General features: G+C 48.8%; 1 protein-coding gene across 1 annotated transcript in view; it reads right to left on the bottom strand.

Annotated features, from left to right (window-relative positions):
- Positions 1-17,011, bottom strand: part of PAPPA (pappalysin 1) — a gene marked incomplete at its 3' end in the record, with an annotated part of 182,185 nt that overhangs the window by 72,498 nt on the left and 92,676 nt on the right. The window contains exons 8-10 of the mRNA XM_082492634.1: positions 16,014-16,142; positions 14,299-14,390; positions 872-1,068 (exon numbers count right to left, since the gene is read on the bottom strand). Of these exons, the coding sequence (XP_082348760.1) occupies positions 872-1,068; positions 14,299-14,390; positions 16,014-16,142 (418 nt within the window). The remainder of the gene's footprint in view (positions 1-871; positions 1,069-14,298; positions 14,391-16,013; positions 16,143-17,011) is intronic.

Raw genomic sequence — 17,011 nt, 5'->3', positions numbered from 1 at the left:
CCTCCCAGATAATTAGACTGTAAGAACAACTTTGCTGCATCAAACCAGAAGTCCACCTAGTCCACTGCTCTGTCTCTAGCAAGGGACAACGGTGGATGCTGATGAAGGAATATATGAAGCAGCTCTTCTATACGATGATCCTTTCCCTGCTGTATCCACTGAAAACCCAACAATAAGCACTACGGGCTTTCCCGAGTCAGTGGGTTGCCTCTGGACTGTTGCATCTGCATCGTGTACAGCTCTGTTTTCCAGGAATTCTGTCTTTCTGAACTCATTTGGATCTAATTATCTCAGGGAGACAAAATGTAAAGTTATGGTAACTGGAGCTATTTACGCTATGAAGAAGATATGTAAGAAGCGGGTTAAAGCTAATGAATGGCTTCGCGAATGGATGGGACCTTTCTCAGAACAGAACGATAGGGTGCTTTTATGAAACTAGGAGACAGAAAACACAAAACTATTAAAAAAGAAAGAATACCCTTTTGTATTATTCGGCATTAGCCTTCAGAGTTCATTGCCACAAGATAGTACTAGCGGCAGAGAGCCTGTCTAGGCTTTTAGGTGATGAAAGTTAGTCGAGATGACTCCTACAAAGTAGGTAACTCCTACACTTCATTCAGTTTACTGAATAAAGCAGGCCAAGACTTCAGCCAGTTTTTAGTTGGATGATCGGAAATGAATTTCAACTTATCACTACTAACCAGGCTCAGAAAGAGGAAAAGTGCTGTCAGGAGCTTCCTTGGTGAAGTGGTGAGTTACCAGGCAGGGGTAACATCACACACGAACACTGACCATGTAGCTACGCTCGTGAACGTTGCTCCTTGCTGGACTTGGCTTCGCAAGAGAGGAAATGGAGTATGCCTTTCCTTACCTGGGTTGCTGCCGGCTGACCGATGACCACCCATCCGGGACACTGCTGGTCACTGTGATGTGAGACGGAGACATTGGAAGCCCACTGATCGAGGAAGCCTTTGGGAGTGTAAACGCCACAGTCTTTGATGCTGGTCATTCGCTCAAATTCCTCACATACTCCATCACCGTCATGGAAATAGCACCTGCTGGGTTCATCTGCCAGGAGAAAGCAGAGAAGAGAAATCGCAAAGGACTGGCTACACGTCAGCAATTTAGTTGCTAGGACCTGTTAATATCTGTGGTTGTGTATCTGCTGGACCAGGTCCCTGGGAAGTGAAAGCATTGGTCACTTCTAGGCAACAGCAAGGTGATTTTAAGAAAGCCAAGCAAGAACAGTCAACTTTTGTACTGGGCATCTCCCCCAGAATATTTCATAATGTAAGGGATTTTCTGCTTATTTTCATTTCTCTCCATTTAAAAGCATGGAAACAGAAGAAAGCGGGGATAGAAAATACATAGAGAGACAATGTGGGTGTTGGCATAATTCCACCAACTTGGATGGAAAAACGCCAACAGAGGGTCTGGTCTACAATATTTCCCTTTTTGTTTTTAAAAGATATCTGCAAAACAACAACAACAACAACAACAGCAACTGTGAATTTCGGGATTGCAAAACCTGCCAAGTTCACAGTTGTAGTGACCAAAGGGCCAAGCAGATCTGTTTATCCAAAGAGCAGATACAGTACACGCAGTGTGAGGGGAAGCTTCCCACATACACGCATAGCTTCAACCAACACGACTCCGATTTGACCTGAAAGGATCAAAAGCAGCAGGAGACTTTATTATCCTTGTCCATTTATTCTGTGGCTTCTCTAATGAGACTGCCAACAAAGATGCCAAATTTTTGAGGTTGTTTCTGTAACATTGGCCCATTAAAAACTGAACTGAGATCCATCTACTCTTTTCAAACAGACTGCATAGCAATAATGACTTTCAGTCATTAGAGTACTCTGTGAAATGGAAACCTTTGACCTGTTGGTATCCTATTTTGTATTGTATTATCATTGCCAGTCCCCAGAGGTATCCAGTTCTGACAGCCTGTTGTATTTTTGTCTGGCAAATAAGCCTGCTGAAAAAACGGTAGGAAATTAGCCAGAGCTGCTAGCTGGACCGATGGAAACGATCCCTAAGGAGAGTCCTGTCGGTAGCATTGGACTATCTCAAGCTAGGTGTCAGAAAATCCAACGGCTGCTCAATTTTGAGCTACTTCCAAACTACTAAATCCCCTGTTTATTTTTCCTCCTAGTTTACACAGTGAAATACCATCACGAGCCAGAAAAAAATAAGTTTATTGCAATTCAATTATTTAATGACTTTCACTCCTTTTCCCCTCCCTTCTTCCCAATTCCCCGTGCAAACTTCCAGGTCCTTAAGAGAGTGTGAGTTTGAAAGAATGGAGAAGTCTACCAGGGAAGAACATCGTTATGGTTTCATTTCACCACGACCTCTGCGGCCAACTTGTGTACGTGGATGAGTGTGGGGAACTGTGTATTTGCTGGGCCAGTACTCTGAGCTGGCGAAAAGGAGCCAGCACGAATCTGGAAGCCATTCAGCGGTATGAGTGCAGCGATTATTCCCGGGGTGGCCAAACTTCTTGACCCTACATGTCACATCTTAAAATCTTCATATGGCCGGGAGCCACCAAACATATACCACACACCTCGAGGAGCTGGGAGGAGGAGCGCTTGGGAGAGTGCTTCACAGACAAAAGATGACAATGGCTCCCCGGGGTGTCCCATTACTCGGGTGGATGTGCAGATGGGCCCTAAGGCAACCCAGCAGTGCTGGCCCCAGCGGCCCCACTGCCTTGCCTCCTCCCACGGCCGGATTGCCCAACAGCCCCGATGCCAGCAGAGCCCTGCTGCTCCTCATCTGATAGTCACCCAGCCGGGAACTGGTCATGAACCCTACGTGCCCCGAGAGCCCCAGTTCGGACATCCCTGTAACATACCTTGTTTCTCTGCAGGGATTACTAATGCCGGCACAGTGCTACACCAGCGCGGCTCCCTCGCCCCTGGGAGAGACACGCTCGAGGAAGGGGCAGAGCCAGCGTGTAACTGGGACAGGCGTGGAGACAAGCTCTTGGTTCCCTCACCTTATCCTTCTGCATCTCTCGTTCCGCTCCTCTCTCTGTAGAGAGGTACCAAAGCGTGGGCAAGCTCTCTGCTGAGCCCAGGAACAGCGGGATAAAGCGACGCGGCTCGCTCGCCTCAGAGAACTATGTCCCAGTTTGAGCGACAGTCTCAGCAGAAATCTCTGAGAAATATTCAGCTCTGGGAAGACTGTGGTCAGCAATCGAAAATCCTCAAAAACAAATCCCAAACACATGAAAATATGTATTTTTGGAAAAAGACTTTCCTTGTTGTTTTATGAAAAGGAGCTTATTTCTGTAAAAAGGGGGAAAAAAAAAAAAAAAAAAAGAAAAGACCTACCATATTAAAAAGACCCAACCTTCAGCCTATAAACACATGCACAGTCAGATATGCACTTACAGTGAAGCACCGGCACCCAAATGCATCCTGCTCCACACCCACGCCGACGGAAACACTGACACACAAACACATGTACGCTCTCTTTACACATCCCCAGTGCCGCCGCCCCACTGGTGCAGACTCATACCCAGAAACTCACAGCCCAGTTTTAGGCGCGTGTGTTTAGGCAGTGTTTCCCCAGCCTTCCTGAAGCACTGACTTATTTTCGCGACAGGCACTGAAGTAAGCACAACATTTATATAGCAGCATACTCCTGCACTGGCTCCAAATGTTCCCTCCTAATGCGATGATAAACGTAATGGGCTTCTGATAAGATCATGTATTTGGGATAAAAGAATACTCAAGACCTACTCCAATCCGATGACTTAATTCATACTCACATGGATGGGAAGGCAGCCTGTGACTTGCTGTGATCCAGGCCAGTGTGTGATCCTAACAGAGGCTAATTTGTTCCTGATTATGCTTAAGACCCCAATAAATCTGTCTGCTCGGAGTCTGCAAAACCCGAGGGAGGAACCGAATGGAGAGACTGAGATGTCTGAATTAAATGGAGACTGCCTAAATGATTAACAAAGTCTTACTGAACTGCACCGTCATGCGCCTTTCTGCCGTGCCGCTCCTGGAGTGCGGCAGCTCCCTGCCCTCCGTGGCAGCACCGCAGCACCCTGCCCTCCATGGCAGCACCGCAGCATCATGCCTTCCATGGCAGCGCCGCAGCACCCTGCCCTCCATGGCAGCGCCGCAGCACCCTGCCCTCCATGGCAGCACCGCAGCACCCTGCCCTCCATGGCAGCACCGCAGCATCATGCCTTCCATGGCAGCACCGCAGCACCCTGCCCTCCATGGCAGCACCGCAGCATCATGCCTTCCATGGCAGCACCGCAGCACCCTGCCCTCCATGGCAGCACCGCAGCATCATGCCTTCCATGGCAGCGCCGCAGCACCCTGCCCTCCATGGCAGCGCCGCAGCACCCTGCCCTCCATGGCAGCGCCGCAGCACCCTGCCCTCCATGGCAGCACCGCAGCACCCTGCCCTCCATGGCAGCACCGCAGCACCCTGCCCTCCATGGCAGCACCGCAGCATCATGCCTTCCATGGCAGCACCGCAGCACCCTGCCCTCCATGGCAGCACCGCAGCATCATGCCTTCCATGGCAGCACCGCAGCACCCTGCCCTCCATGGCAGCACCGCAGCATCATGCCCTCCATGGCAGCGCCGCAGCATCATGCCCTCCATGGCAGCACCGCAGCATCATGCCCTCCATGGCAGCGCCGCAGCACCCTGCCCTCCATGGCAGCACCGCAGCATCATGCCCTCCATGGCAGCACCGCAGCACCCTGCCCTCCATCACAGCACCGCTGCTCCCTGCCCTCCATCGCAGCGCAGGTTCGCTGGTGGGATGGCACCTTGCACAGAGGCTGAGAGATTCGGTACCCACTCGCTTTTGTGTGCTTTGAAAAACGACGGGGGAAAGTGGCTTTGCAACCCAAGTTTCATTTTAAGGAAGACCTGCAAGTCCTACTACTGACACGCCGCCCCGAAGCGTGCAACGCCATGCTCCGAGGGGAGCGCTGGTGAGAGGAGGGGAAGACTTTTCTTGCCCGTGAGCTTCCTCCTGCTGGGTGATGGCAAAAAGAGGGTCTTTTTTGAATCCTTCCCAGACACTGGTGAGGGGGCTGATGGAGGGCATCAACCTACAACAGCCAAATGTGGCGCATCACTGGGTGGGGTGCCGAAAAGAAGCAGAGGTTCTCCCTTCCAGCAGCAGCTCTGACTCCTGATCCTTCCTGCGATCTTGGATGCTCGGCAGGTTACACGTTAGGCTTTACATTTTCATGAGCAAAGTGAAGAACGACCAGATTGTTTCTTCCTACGATTGCCCTCACAAAATAAAAACTAACAGGCTTCTTCCCTTTCCACAGTGGTGTGAACACAGCTCAGTTAAATCAGTAGAGTCCTACAGGCTCAAAGCCGGGGAGGGCAGTGTCAGGAGCGGTATATTTCTAGGAAGCAGTAGCTAACATCTTTATTTCCATAATGGTGCAAAATGCCTTTTCCGCTCTCCTCTCAACTACTGTGACATGAAATGCATCCAGGGCCTCGGTAATGTGAGCTAAATTTTGTCTCCGCAGAGATTTATAGGCTCCCAAGACCTGGTGAAGGTCATAGCGATGCATTGGTCACATATGGCGTGCAGCATGGACTACGGTCCTCAACACCGTGGACTTCTCACTTCAAAGCTGAATCTGATTTGAAGGAGATATGGAAGAAGGGAACACGAAGGAAATCTGATTTGTCCTCAAGGAAAAATGCATTCAAAAAATTAAAAAGCCGTTGCCTGGAAATCCAGCTTCAATCTAGAACAGTAAAATGTCTGCAGGCGTAGCACCTGGCAGCAGGAGACAGCGTCTCTGGGGGACTGACAACAGATGCTGACGGATCCTGAGCTGAACTCGTGGAACACGTATTCATTCAGGCAGCCCAAGCTCCTTTTCCATGACAAAGTTCTTACTGAAGGCACAAAAATGTTGGGGTCAAACCAAAGTCCCTCTCTTGCCCTTGCTTTGGGAAAAGGCAGTCTCTGGTTCAGCGAAGGTTTCTGTGACGTCTGGGAATCCCTGAAAGCTCTGTGGCAGCCGTCAACCCGGAGAAGGGGAATTTGTTGGGGAAACAGACTGGAAAGCCGTGGTCTGCTTACTATCGCAGCTGGGCTTCAAGATCCAGAACGATCTTGGGGCTCTTGTGTGTTGCACCAGAAAATGACACAAACTCCATTTCTCTTTGCTTCTTCAGCTGTCCAAGCGCAGCAGCAAAAGGCAGCCTTTTGTATCGAAACACAACCCCCTCCTCTGGGGTTCAGAAATGAAAGGATGAACGAGGTAAGGCAGAGGATTTAGGGAGCACCTGGGAAGCGCCTGCCAGACCGGGTCTGGATGAGCAGGTACTCCCCATCACAGTCACCTGCTCAGAGCCAGGTTAGAAAATCACCGCTGAAATGAATGAAATCTGGTAGAGAACAGGAAGCAGACATGCAGGATATACACTTATCTGTGATAGGCAGCCTTCCACCTCATCAAAAAAAAAAAAAAAAAAAAAAAAAGAGAGAGAGAGAGAGATAAAGAGATCCAATTCAGAGCAGAGGGCTCATCCTCCAACGAGGCTTTTCGTGTCCGAGCCGCATGGTCAAAGTGCTGGGGACAGACACTCGGGGCGGCTTCCTGTTTTCAGCTACAACCCAGTGATTGGCATCGGCATAGTCTTCTTTTGTGCAATAACTACTATTTTTTTAAAAGGCCAGACCAAAAAAAAAAAAAAAAAAAAAGAGTATTTTTAAGCTCAGCTGTTTGCTTAGGGATGTTTCCAACTATAACAACCTCATGCCACATAACTATTTGTCCGAGAAAAAAAAAAAAAGAAAGAAAAAAAGGGGGGGACAAAAATGCAGAAGCATTGTCTCAGAGTAACAAATTCTTGGAACGGAGCAAGCTTTGCATTTTAACCCCTGGAAGGTCTGTCCAGAGGCGCGCAGGCCTTTTCGGCCACGGCGAGGACCACATCACAGCCTCACCGAAGTCAGCGACTTCTGCAGGAGCATGATTTTACCACCGCGTCACTGAATCGGCACCTCCAGCACCGCTGTTTGCATTCACAGATGAGAAGAAACGTATCCAGAGGTTTCTATCACAAAAGGAGAAACAATTCCACTGCAGATCACATGAACCCGGCGGCTGAGCGATCGCAGAACCTGCTCCATTTATTTCTATGGGAGTTTCACCTTTGGCTTCAGTGGGAAGAGAGTGAATAACATGGCCTGCTTCCAGGATATCTGCTAATCTCTTCTTTAATATTGAAGGAGCCAGAGACAGAGATATTTCCTGCTACAGTAAAATATTCGAGAGTTATTTTCCTTCCTGGATATGCTGATTTGAAAAGAGGAAAATCATTACACAGAGCTTGGGCAGACCTTTCCGAATAAAGTCGCATATCAATAAATTGTGACGTTTTCCTTCAATGAAATAAAACAGACACCTTGGAAATGAAGGCAACGCCGGTGTTGCAATCTACTGCGGAACATCCAGGGGCCTCCGCGCAGGAGGCTTTTTTCTGTACAATATGACAATCGCGTCTGAGCATCTCCTGAACCGAGCAGGCGGGCATAATGCATTTGCGGAGCGCGGCTCCCTGGTAATTCAGCTGCTCCGTGGAAATACATTCCTGGGCTTGTTCTTTGTCTGGCGTGACGCGGCTCATCGGTATGATATAGCGGTCGGCGCACAATAATTATGCAATTGATCTGCGTGCTGCAGACAGATACAATTACAACTCCCCGGCAGAGCCCGGCATGGAAATTTGATATTTCACCTCCAAGAACACGAGCCTCTGTCACTAAAGCGAAAGGATATTTTCCATCGCTGGCAGTGGTAGTCAGACCTTATCTGCTCTGCGGCTAGCCAACAGGAGCCAACGCGGCCGTCCCCCCGTCCCGGCAATCAGGCGTGTTATAAACGCACGACAACACGCGCCCTCTTCCCAACTAATCTCCTTTCCCTCCCTGGGTGGGAAAATAAATCAGAAAAGCCGTGCGGAGAAAATTTCAATATTCCCTCAGACTTACAGGGGTTTATCAGCTAAAATCGGAGACCGCTTGACTGAAAAGTCTCGAGGCTTCTGCCACACAAGGCAGACACCGCTACGGCCCCCTTACAGCCCTTCTGGACCCCCGGCCCCCGCGCTTGGGAGGCTGGGAAGGAACCCCAGAGAAAAATCCCAGTGGTGCCATTCCCCGAGGAAAACAAACTGCTTGTTTGTGCGTGTGGTCGGCTGGTATCGCAAAGGAAGGTCTTGTGCTCAGCATCACCTTCTAAGCACCGCGAGCTGCTGTTGAGTCACAGAGGATGCTCTAAGGAGGGAAGCACGCCCGGCCGTGGAAGCCTCTCTGATCCACGGAGAGTAATGCGCGAGGGATGCAACAAGCAAAGGAGTCATTCTTCTGTCGGGCTCTCATTGGAGCTGTGTCCTAAAAACCAAAGCTGGATTGAGCTGGGCTGGAGTCACTGGCCTAGGGAAAAATGCAGGCAAATACCACTCCAGCCCACATTCTCCCCCACAAAAAAGCATCTGTCCTTTGTGTTTCGCTGCCTGAGATGCCTGCGCTCCCCGCTCTGCGGCTCAGCTGGCCCTGCTAAGATTGCGCTATTAACGATGACAGTCTGAAAATCACTTTAAGAGACTTTATGACGATGCTGTGATTACTAACTTGCCAAATGAGTGCTTAGACATTTCAGAACATGTAGCCACACTCCCATGAGCTGCAGGAAACAGCTTCAAAGTATTTGCCTTAAGCTGAAGGACTCACACAAATATCATCCGAATAGCCCCGCTCGGTAAATTCATTGCTATTTGCTACGAAATTCGCCTCGAGAACCTCAGCTTCTTTATCAACAGCAATTCTCTTTCCCAAGCTCCTTGCTCCATGCTTTAGTCTTATTGCTGCCCTGTGAGGTGCCGAGTCTCTCTTGCAAGGTGGCTGGGTTTCTCCCGTGCCGTTGTTCTCCTGAAAGCCCTCGGCGGGGTCAGCCAAGGCCTATTTAACGTGGGTGAAAGGAGGCGAAACCACCATTAGCTGCTGTGTGGGGCCGCGGCTTCGGCAGTCAAAGCCGTGTTCCTGTGCCGGGGTATGAGGAAGGGAGGGGGAGAGGATGGGAGCGCGGCGCGCTCGCAAAGCATGCCCGCAATGAATATGGATGGTCATCCATCAATTTATTTTAAGCACATTACTCCTCTGTCAGAAAGGGGGAAAAAAGGAAAAAGAAAGAAAGGAAAGAAAAGACATATAAAATTAGGTTTGTGTCACTCATTTAACACTGCAATTTCCCTAGAGGATTATGCACCAAACAGAGATAGCAAGCTCATGAATATTAATCATTTCCCTGAATGCAATGCAGCCCGCCAAACAATAAGATTAGGAGAAAGTGCTATGCTTAATTTATGGATAATGGGAGAGGTAAAGGATAGAGCTCCCACAAAGGTAAGGCTCACAGCTGGAGGGAGAGGCCGAGGAGGAGGAGGAGGAGGAGGCGGACAGATCCAGATTTGTAAGGCAGCAAAAAAACACTTGAGGCCAAGCAGGGGCGAAAGACAAGGTGTTTAAGGACCATTGGCAAATTAAAATCATACCTCTCCCTGAACAACCACTGGCGACTAATGCTTCAAGCATGCCACAAACTGGTGGCAAATTCAAGAGCTAGATATACTTATTTTCTCTTTTCCTCTACTCTGTGCCTCTTCTTTGTATTTTACATCCCCGAGGCCCCGATGCAACAAACCACGGAGACGTGTCTCTAACCTGAAACATCCGCATTCTTCAGCGGGACCACTCGCACGTGGACGTCAGCGGGAGCGCTGCCCTGTTTTGCTGTGAAAAGGCTTTAGCGGAGAGTCCCTTATAAGCAACATAGATAAAGTGTAGCAATAATAACCCAAATAAGATGCGACTGCAAACCCCGTAAATTACCCGGCAAACTTAAGGGTAGATAGAAGTTCTCGAGCTACTTCCCAGCTGTGTTTCAATGTGTCTATCAGCCTTTACTCATCTCTTTTCATATTACCTTCTCTCCCCCTCCCTTCTTTTTTATTGATCTCTGCATCTTTTGTATTACATCCTTCTCTTTCTTCAGCACCGGCGAGCTAAATCAATGCATAATGCACATCACACTCAACAAAAGGAATGCAAATGAAAGCAGCGCTCTTTTTCAATGTCCGTACATATATCTCGACGCATGTGTACACCGTTGGTGTGCGGGAGAGCGCGTACCGAGGAGGAGGTGCTCAGCTGCTTGTTAGACACCCATTTCTCAACGCTCCGGTGGGAACGGATCAAGTCCTAAAAAGCTCTGGGTTCCCACAACTGCAAATCGTAACTCTTATGACTGGGGCCTGTTTTACACACGACACATCGGCTTGGACTTGGCCAAGATCCGCGGTAATCGCAAAAATCAGTTATCCCGGGAGTAATCAAGAGCAAGGTGAAAGAAAAGCAGCCAAGAGGTAGGAGAGGGGAGCATCAGTCACAGCGGACACGACTTTGACTCGCCCGTCTCCCACAAATCAAAAGGCAAAGTGAAACTTCCCCCGCGGGACCAAATTCTGTGCGGAGGAGATAAAATATGCAAAAGCCGCTACGCAAAAAAAGGGGGGGGGGAGGGGAGGGGGTGTTAAAAAAAAAAAGTAGAGATGATAAATTTCAGGATGGGGAAGGGAGAGTGTACCGCAGAACTTAAAAAAGGCGCACTGCCAGATGCTTTCATTAATTAATTAATTAATCTCACTGTCGCTCTTCAGCACGTTGCAGGAAGAAAACGCTATTAATCTTATCTGTTTTCTGTTACTCGGCTTTGTGTTCGGCGAAGGCCAGGACAGCCTGACAGTAAGACCACACAGTCTTCTCCCCTGCCTCCCTCCTTCCTTCCCCCGCGCCCCTCCTCCCGGGGCACAGCAGATTGATCCACTCTTATCTGATTAGAGAGGAAAGGAGGAGGGAAAACAAAACCGAGAAACCAAAAGGAAAAAAAGGGTCTAATTTTATTACAGGCACTAGCGCAAAGTGTCTTGAGAGCCTTGTGCCATGTATTCAAAGGGAAGTAGGACCAATTAAAAAAACCTCATAACCCTCATGATCCTAAAAGGCAAAGGGAGCAAGAGAGGCCGAGGGACACCTGCAAAGAGGCTGCCTCCGTCCTTGGAGACAGCCAGAACACGGCCCTGAGCAACATGCTCCAAATTTGAAGCGAGATCTAACTTTGAAGTTGGCCCTCCTTGGACCAGAGACCCCTTCCAACCTAAACGATGCTGTGATTCATGGCTCTAAATCTAAAGCTTGATGGTGTTTGTGGGCTCGGGTGTGTTTCTCTTCTACCAAGTGAGGCGAGTCGCGTGGTCTCTGCTTCAGAAGGAAGAAGCCCACTCGGGCTTCGCTATCAAAGCTCCTGCTATGGACACCCCCCCACCCCCCCGACACCCCTTCAGCCCTGCCTTCGCAAACAAAACGTTTAGTGATTATTTTCAGCCCCGTGGGACCCAATCCTGCAGACAATTTGTCGCAAGCGCTGCATTCACTGTTGCGGTTACATTTGCTGAAGTCTAAAGAATGCCTTGTGGTAGTTCCGAAACATGCCTGGAAGGAAGCATTCCCCAGATCAAACCCTGAGGCCCCCAATTCAGCAAAGCCTCCGAACATGTGTTTGAGGCTCTCTGAATTCTTCAGTGAAGGGGAGCGATTCCCGGGGCTCTAAAGAGCTACATAACACAACGAGAACATCACTGCAAAAATAACACTGTCTGAAATAATTACTTGTTGTCCTACAGGATTATAACATGTGTTAGCCTTGTAAACATGGAAATAAATTACACTTCTTGTTTTGTGCTCCTCAAAGAGGGACCCAAGCATTCTGTATTTTCCAAGAAAATTCCCCACCAGTCTCAAAGACGTCTTTTGTTTGGCTAAAGGCAGAGGATCCGGTCTTGATATTATTAGATTATGGAGAACGCTGAATTTCTGCTCTTTTTAATTGTTATTTATTAGATAATACGTACAGCCACAGCTGATATGTACAGCCACTTGCTTCCTCGACTTCTTTATGTTTTCTGGTGAGATTTTAATGCTTGGTATGTTAAAACAGAATACAAGTCAGCACCATTCATCCGTCTGAAAGCTTAGCCAGCAATTTCCCTTTTGCTCTTAACGTCCTAATTCTTGGGGGTGCAGCTCCCGTAAAAGCCAACAGGGCTTGTTTCACTGGTGTTACCTTCTCTGAACCTTTCCGAGGGACTCGATGAAGGCAGCGCTTGCCCCAAAACGCCCGCAGCCGATCCACCCTCGCAGACCCTGCGTGCACACAGAGGCCGTCACCGCCACAATTGTAAAGGCACACAAGAAACCCTTTTCTGAGGTCTGGGTCCACGCACCTTTCCACTGATTCAGTTCATTTGATTCACCTAAGTGAACCCCCACATTCAGTATTTCGTGAACGACTGAATTTGATTTCATTCGCTTTTGTAATCCAGGACCTGTGCAAAAACACGAACTTCCAAAGCCCATGACAACCAACCAACCTCTTACCTCTGGAATTCCCCTTTCCCTTTCAACACAGGCAAATCTGAAAAACCACTTCCTATGTAAGGGCGTAGAAAAATCTGTGTCTGTGTTTTAGTTGCTTCATTTTCTAATCATATCTCTGTCAGACAGGCTTTTTCCATGCTCTTAACCAGCCCTGCTGCTGACACCAGAGAGGAAGATGTACACAGGCTCCAGCGCTCACCTGGCAGGACACCGCAGTGCGGCCCAAGGCTTGGGACTCCCCGCTCTTAGTCCTGTCCATGGACTTACTTGGAGCATGATGCAGTTCCTGCCCAGCCCACACAATCCCGTTTCCTTGAGAACCAGTGTAGACAGGACCCGGGTCGTGTCCTAACGTAACACTGGGAAGTGGTCTACTTTGGTCCAGACCTGGACCAAGGAGCTCTGACCTGCTGCCGAGCAGGGCGACACAGATGCAGTCATACAGCTCCAACCCAAACCCTTGCTGGAACCGGCCTCGCATTATGCCTGAGTTTTGGAGAACCCAAAACATTTACATAAGTGTTTATCTCACTTTCAAAATATTATGACTAATATCTTCCAGTGCTGGAGGCTCAAAGGCAGCAAGGAACTTCAAACACAAATGTAACTTCAAGACCACCAATTAGCCTCAACCATAAACACGCTCAGATTTCAATAGAGCAATTTACATATGCAAATATGTAAATAAGTACATCGCCAAATCAGGCCTCAAGTCCCACAGCCTGGGATGCTGAAGTAAAAACGTAGCCATTACGACGAGACAAGCAGTCTTCAGCTCACCACCCATGGAAACATGGTCCCTGCGAGGTCCTTTATATGCTGCTCCAGGCACAAAAGATAATTGTCCATTTGCCAAAGAGAGTAAATTTCAGTCTCGCCAACGTTAACTTATCTGCTTAGGACTGATGCCCTGAGCTGAAGGCATGGGATCACTAGATGGGACAACGTATTTGCTTGGTCAGTCCAGATAAGGAATCTCATAAAATCTCTTGAGGAAAAGCTGACCCTTTGTAACCATTAACTTGGGTTTCAGAAGCTCTGCATGTTTCATCCTTCCCCAGACCTCACTGAGCCCCGTTTGGGAAATGCAACCCTGCAACGCAGGGCTACCCCACAGAAGGAGCAACATAAATCGGTCTCCTTTTCCCTCCTCTGCCCCCAGCATTCCTAGAGAGCTTAATAAATATGTAAAGCTCACAACTGCAGCCCTGCTATCCCCGATAGCTCGAGCATCTTCCGGCCATTGTGCTTACAGGTTTTGCTAATCAGAGCAAACCAGGCTTGCAAATGAAATCTGATTAAGTAGTTTTCACCTCTGAAAAAGGGGATTAGCTGGACCTTTGATCCTCAGATATTGATTTGCAACTCAAAGGAGGTGTGACCTCAGCTGGACTTGCTTCTGGTCTCAGTCCCTTCCCCTTTCACTCCTCCTCCTGTTTACCAGAAAAAATCAGTTCATGTCTTCTCACGTAGCCAGATCTAAAGCCTATTGAAGCCACTGGAAAACCACCCACTGACTTCAATGGGCTTCGGATCAGTCCCACAATGGCTGACTTAGCCCTAAGTCCCAGGCTGTTTCAAAGCCAGCAGAACCAATTTCCCATCCAAATGACCAGAAGCTGGGAAGATATGTTCGCCTTTCAAACCTACAAATTCCACCTTTTTTTCTCTCTTCCATGACAACTCTTCAGCTAGAAATGCTGAAAATACTGTTGATTTTTTCCTTACGCTCTACGTAGAGCTACTGCCCACCGTGAGTGGAAGGGCCAGACTTACCGATGCAATTAAAGGATAACTCCTGCAGGCAGAATAGGGAGCAGCCATCACCGTTGATCTTATTCATATCATCGCATTCTTCCCCCAAGTCTCTGTAGGCAGGGCACACACAGGCAAAAAGGAGTCAGATGGCAAATGGCATCACCCCAACAATCGCCGCAACCCCTCTGCAGAACCCCAAAGCCCCGAGATCCAGTACGGCGGGGCTTTGTGTGCTGACCCTTAAAATCCCTCTCCCCTTCTCCTCCAGCCCTGACTTTCATCATTGCTGGTTCACAAGCTTGCCTGGCCATCTCTCTCCTGCACATGTGGATACCGCTCGCTGTTCTCTGATGAGGATATGAGCAACTTCCTTCATAGCTGGTGTGGCTGCAACTCAGCAGGTGGGGAAAAAGAGAACAGGAACCTCCAAAACTCTTTGTATTAAATCTGGAAGGGCCAGACTGTGACCCCAGCATGGGAATAACGAGGCAGAAAGCCTGGCGCTGGCCCACTCCAGGTGACAGCACTCGGAGGAGAGCGGTCCACAGTGAGCAGGTGGTGTCGGGGACAGGGTCCTGCCTTGCGCCAGCCCGCATGGCCGCAGCGGCGTGTGGGGAGAAGAGTGCGAACCAGATGAGAAAGGGGCTGCCACAGCTGCAAATGGGGCCACAACCAACCAAGCTGTGTCACAGTCTGGTTCCTGCTCGCTCCTGAGGCAGCTCAGCTATTGTTCGACGCTTGCTGCAAAGCCACAAGTGATGTTTGAGGAATGTGCAAACATAACAGTAGGAGAAAAGTTATGGAAAGCAAAATTAATCTGTCTTTCTCCACCTCTCTCTCCAAGACTGCCCTGGATTCATATGTCGTTTGATTGTTCTCTTTGATTTCCCTCCCTATTGGGCCTCATCCTGCAAATACTTGCTGCCAGGTGTATCATCTGACAGAGCTGTACTATGTGATTGCTGATCAGCATTATTTCAAGAAAATAATACTGGCTGGATTAAGCACTTGCTTGTTGTTGCTTCCATAGTTTAAATAATTAAATTATCTAATGCCAGGAAGCTTTGAAGCAGGTGGCCTTCAGGGCCAACATAGTAAAAGAAGAAACCCGAACATCGCTGTGAATGATTGTTTTACATTCTCAGTGGTCTGGGGCTTGGCAGCCGGCGAGAGGGAGGAGCTGATTGAGAACGGGCGATTCCCAGCGCTCTCCCCTTTGAGTTCAAATCTGTCACCTCCAAACACATCCCAGCTCCGCTGGTCAGGCAAACCAGAGGCTGCAGCAGGAACCCGGCCCACCACGCGGCAGGGGTTCTACCCTCTCCGCCGGCTGCCAGGCACAGGGGACTCCACCTGCAAGGACAGCACCAAAGGCTGCCTGAATTCTTCCAGCACTTGCTTCAGCTCCATATAGGAAATGTCATATACATGTATAAAGATACGGATACACCAACAAACAGCACAAACAGCATATTGCGTGCTTTCACATCGATCCCGCTGTCTGGACTCCATTATCTGTATCTCTGTCTGTATCTACTGGTGCCAGGATAGCAGGGCCTAAGTTCCAATTAAATGTCATCATCCTGGTAATCATCAAGCACATGAGTCATTATCTACAGATGAGAGCCGGCCTAAACTAAGGAGACATCAGAGGTCATCAACTCCTTTCTAGTCTCAGATTCTGGCTGAGGAGATGTGCTCAGATTTATCTGTTTGCTCACTCCAAGACTTACGTTTGGATAATCCCGTCTCCACAGTATCCACTTCCAGAGATATACACGAGCGCGGGGGAAGGCTCGCTCTCCTCCGTCCCGGAAACAATGATGACCTGGTATGTGTACGTGGTCCTATCGCTCAGTTCCCTGCAAGACAAAAAATATTAAGTGATCGGTACAACAAAGGCAGTAGAAAAGGGCAGAGAAGAAAGTACTGAAATGGGGGTTAGCTGCCAAAAAAAGCAAGTTTTAGTTCAATCAGGTCCTCAGAATATTCCTACCTCATCTTGATGGGCTTAATTTTTGGTTGGGTGTCTTTTACTTGTGAGCGCAATCAGCGCTACCTACGTCCACACTTGATTTATGCCCAACCCTGAAAGAGGCGCAACTCTTGACTATTTGACAGCTAAACTGTTTGCTGCTGACCACAGTTTGGTGCGCTGCTGCTTACATCTATACCCGCTGGAGAGACGGCATTGCGCTGACGCCATGGCAGAGTATCATTCCTCACCACGTGCAGCGGGATATGGTCGGAGCATCACCGACAGTGACAGTGCTGCAGCACTTGAGAAACCAGCCCTGCGCTCCTCTGGGCTCACCCATGGATGCTCCTGCTCCATCCCTCCCCGGCAGGGACGGCGTTACCTGCAAGTTTGGGGCATAGCTCATTTAAGGAACTTAAAATACCCTGTAAACGCTGATTACTTCCCGAACAGCCCTGAGCTCAACCCAACTGCAGCTGGAGCCGGTGGGAATTTGCCTATTGATTTAAGACAGAGTTGGAGTGGGGATGTTTCAGGGAGAGATAAATAAATTATCCACTTTGCATATGGGTATTAAAATAGTAGAGTTAAAAAGAAGGTTTCTTCCTCTCCAGGAGAGCACAAAAAATAGGACCCATACCACAGCACGGGATTGCAGTATTAGCATCGAAATATTCACAGAAAGAATTAGCAAACTATTACATATTTATGCAAAGCCATAATTACCTAAATCCTGTGCATCTGTAAATGAGC

Source organism: Vanellus vanellus, assembly GCF_965231255.1.
Source record: "Vanellus vanellus genome assembly, chromosome: 18".
Taxonomy (NCBI): domain Eukaryota; kingdom Metazoa; phylum Chordata; class Aves; order Charadriiformes; family Charadriidae; genus Vanellus; species Vanellus vanellus.
This window is presented reverse-complemented; position numbering and strand designations above follow the sequence as displayed.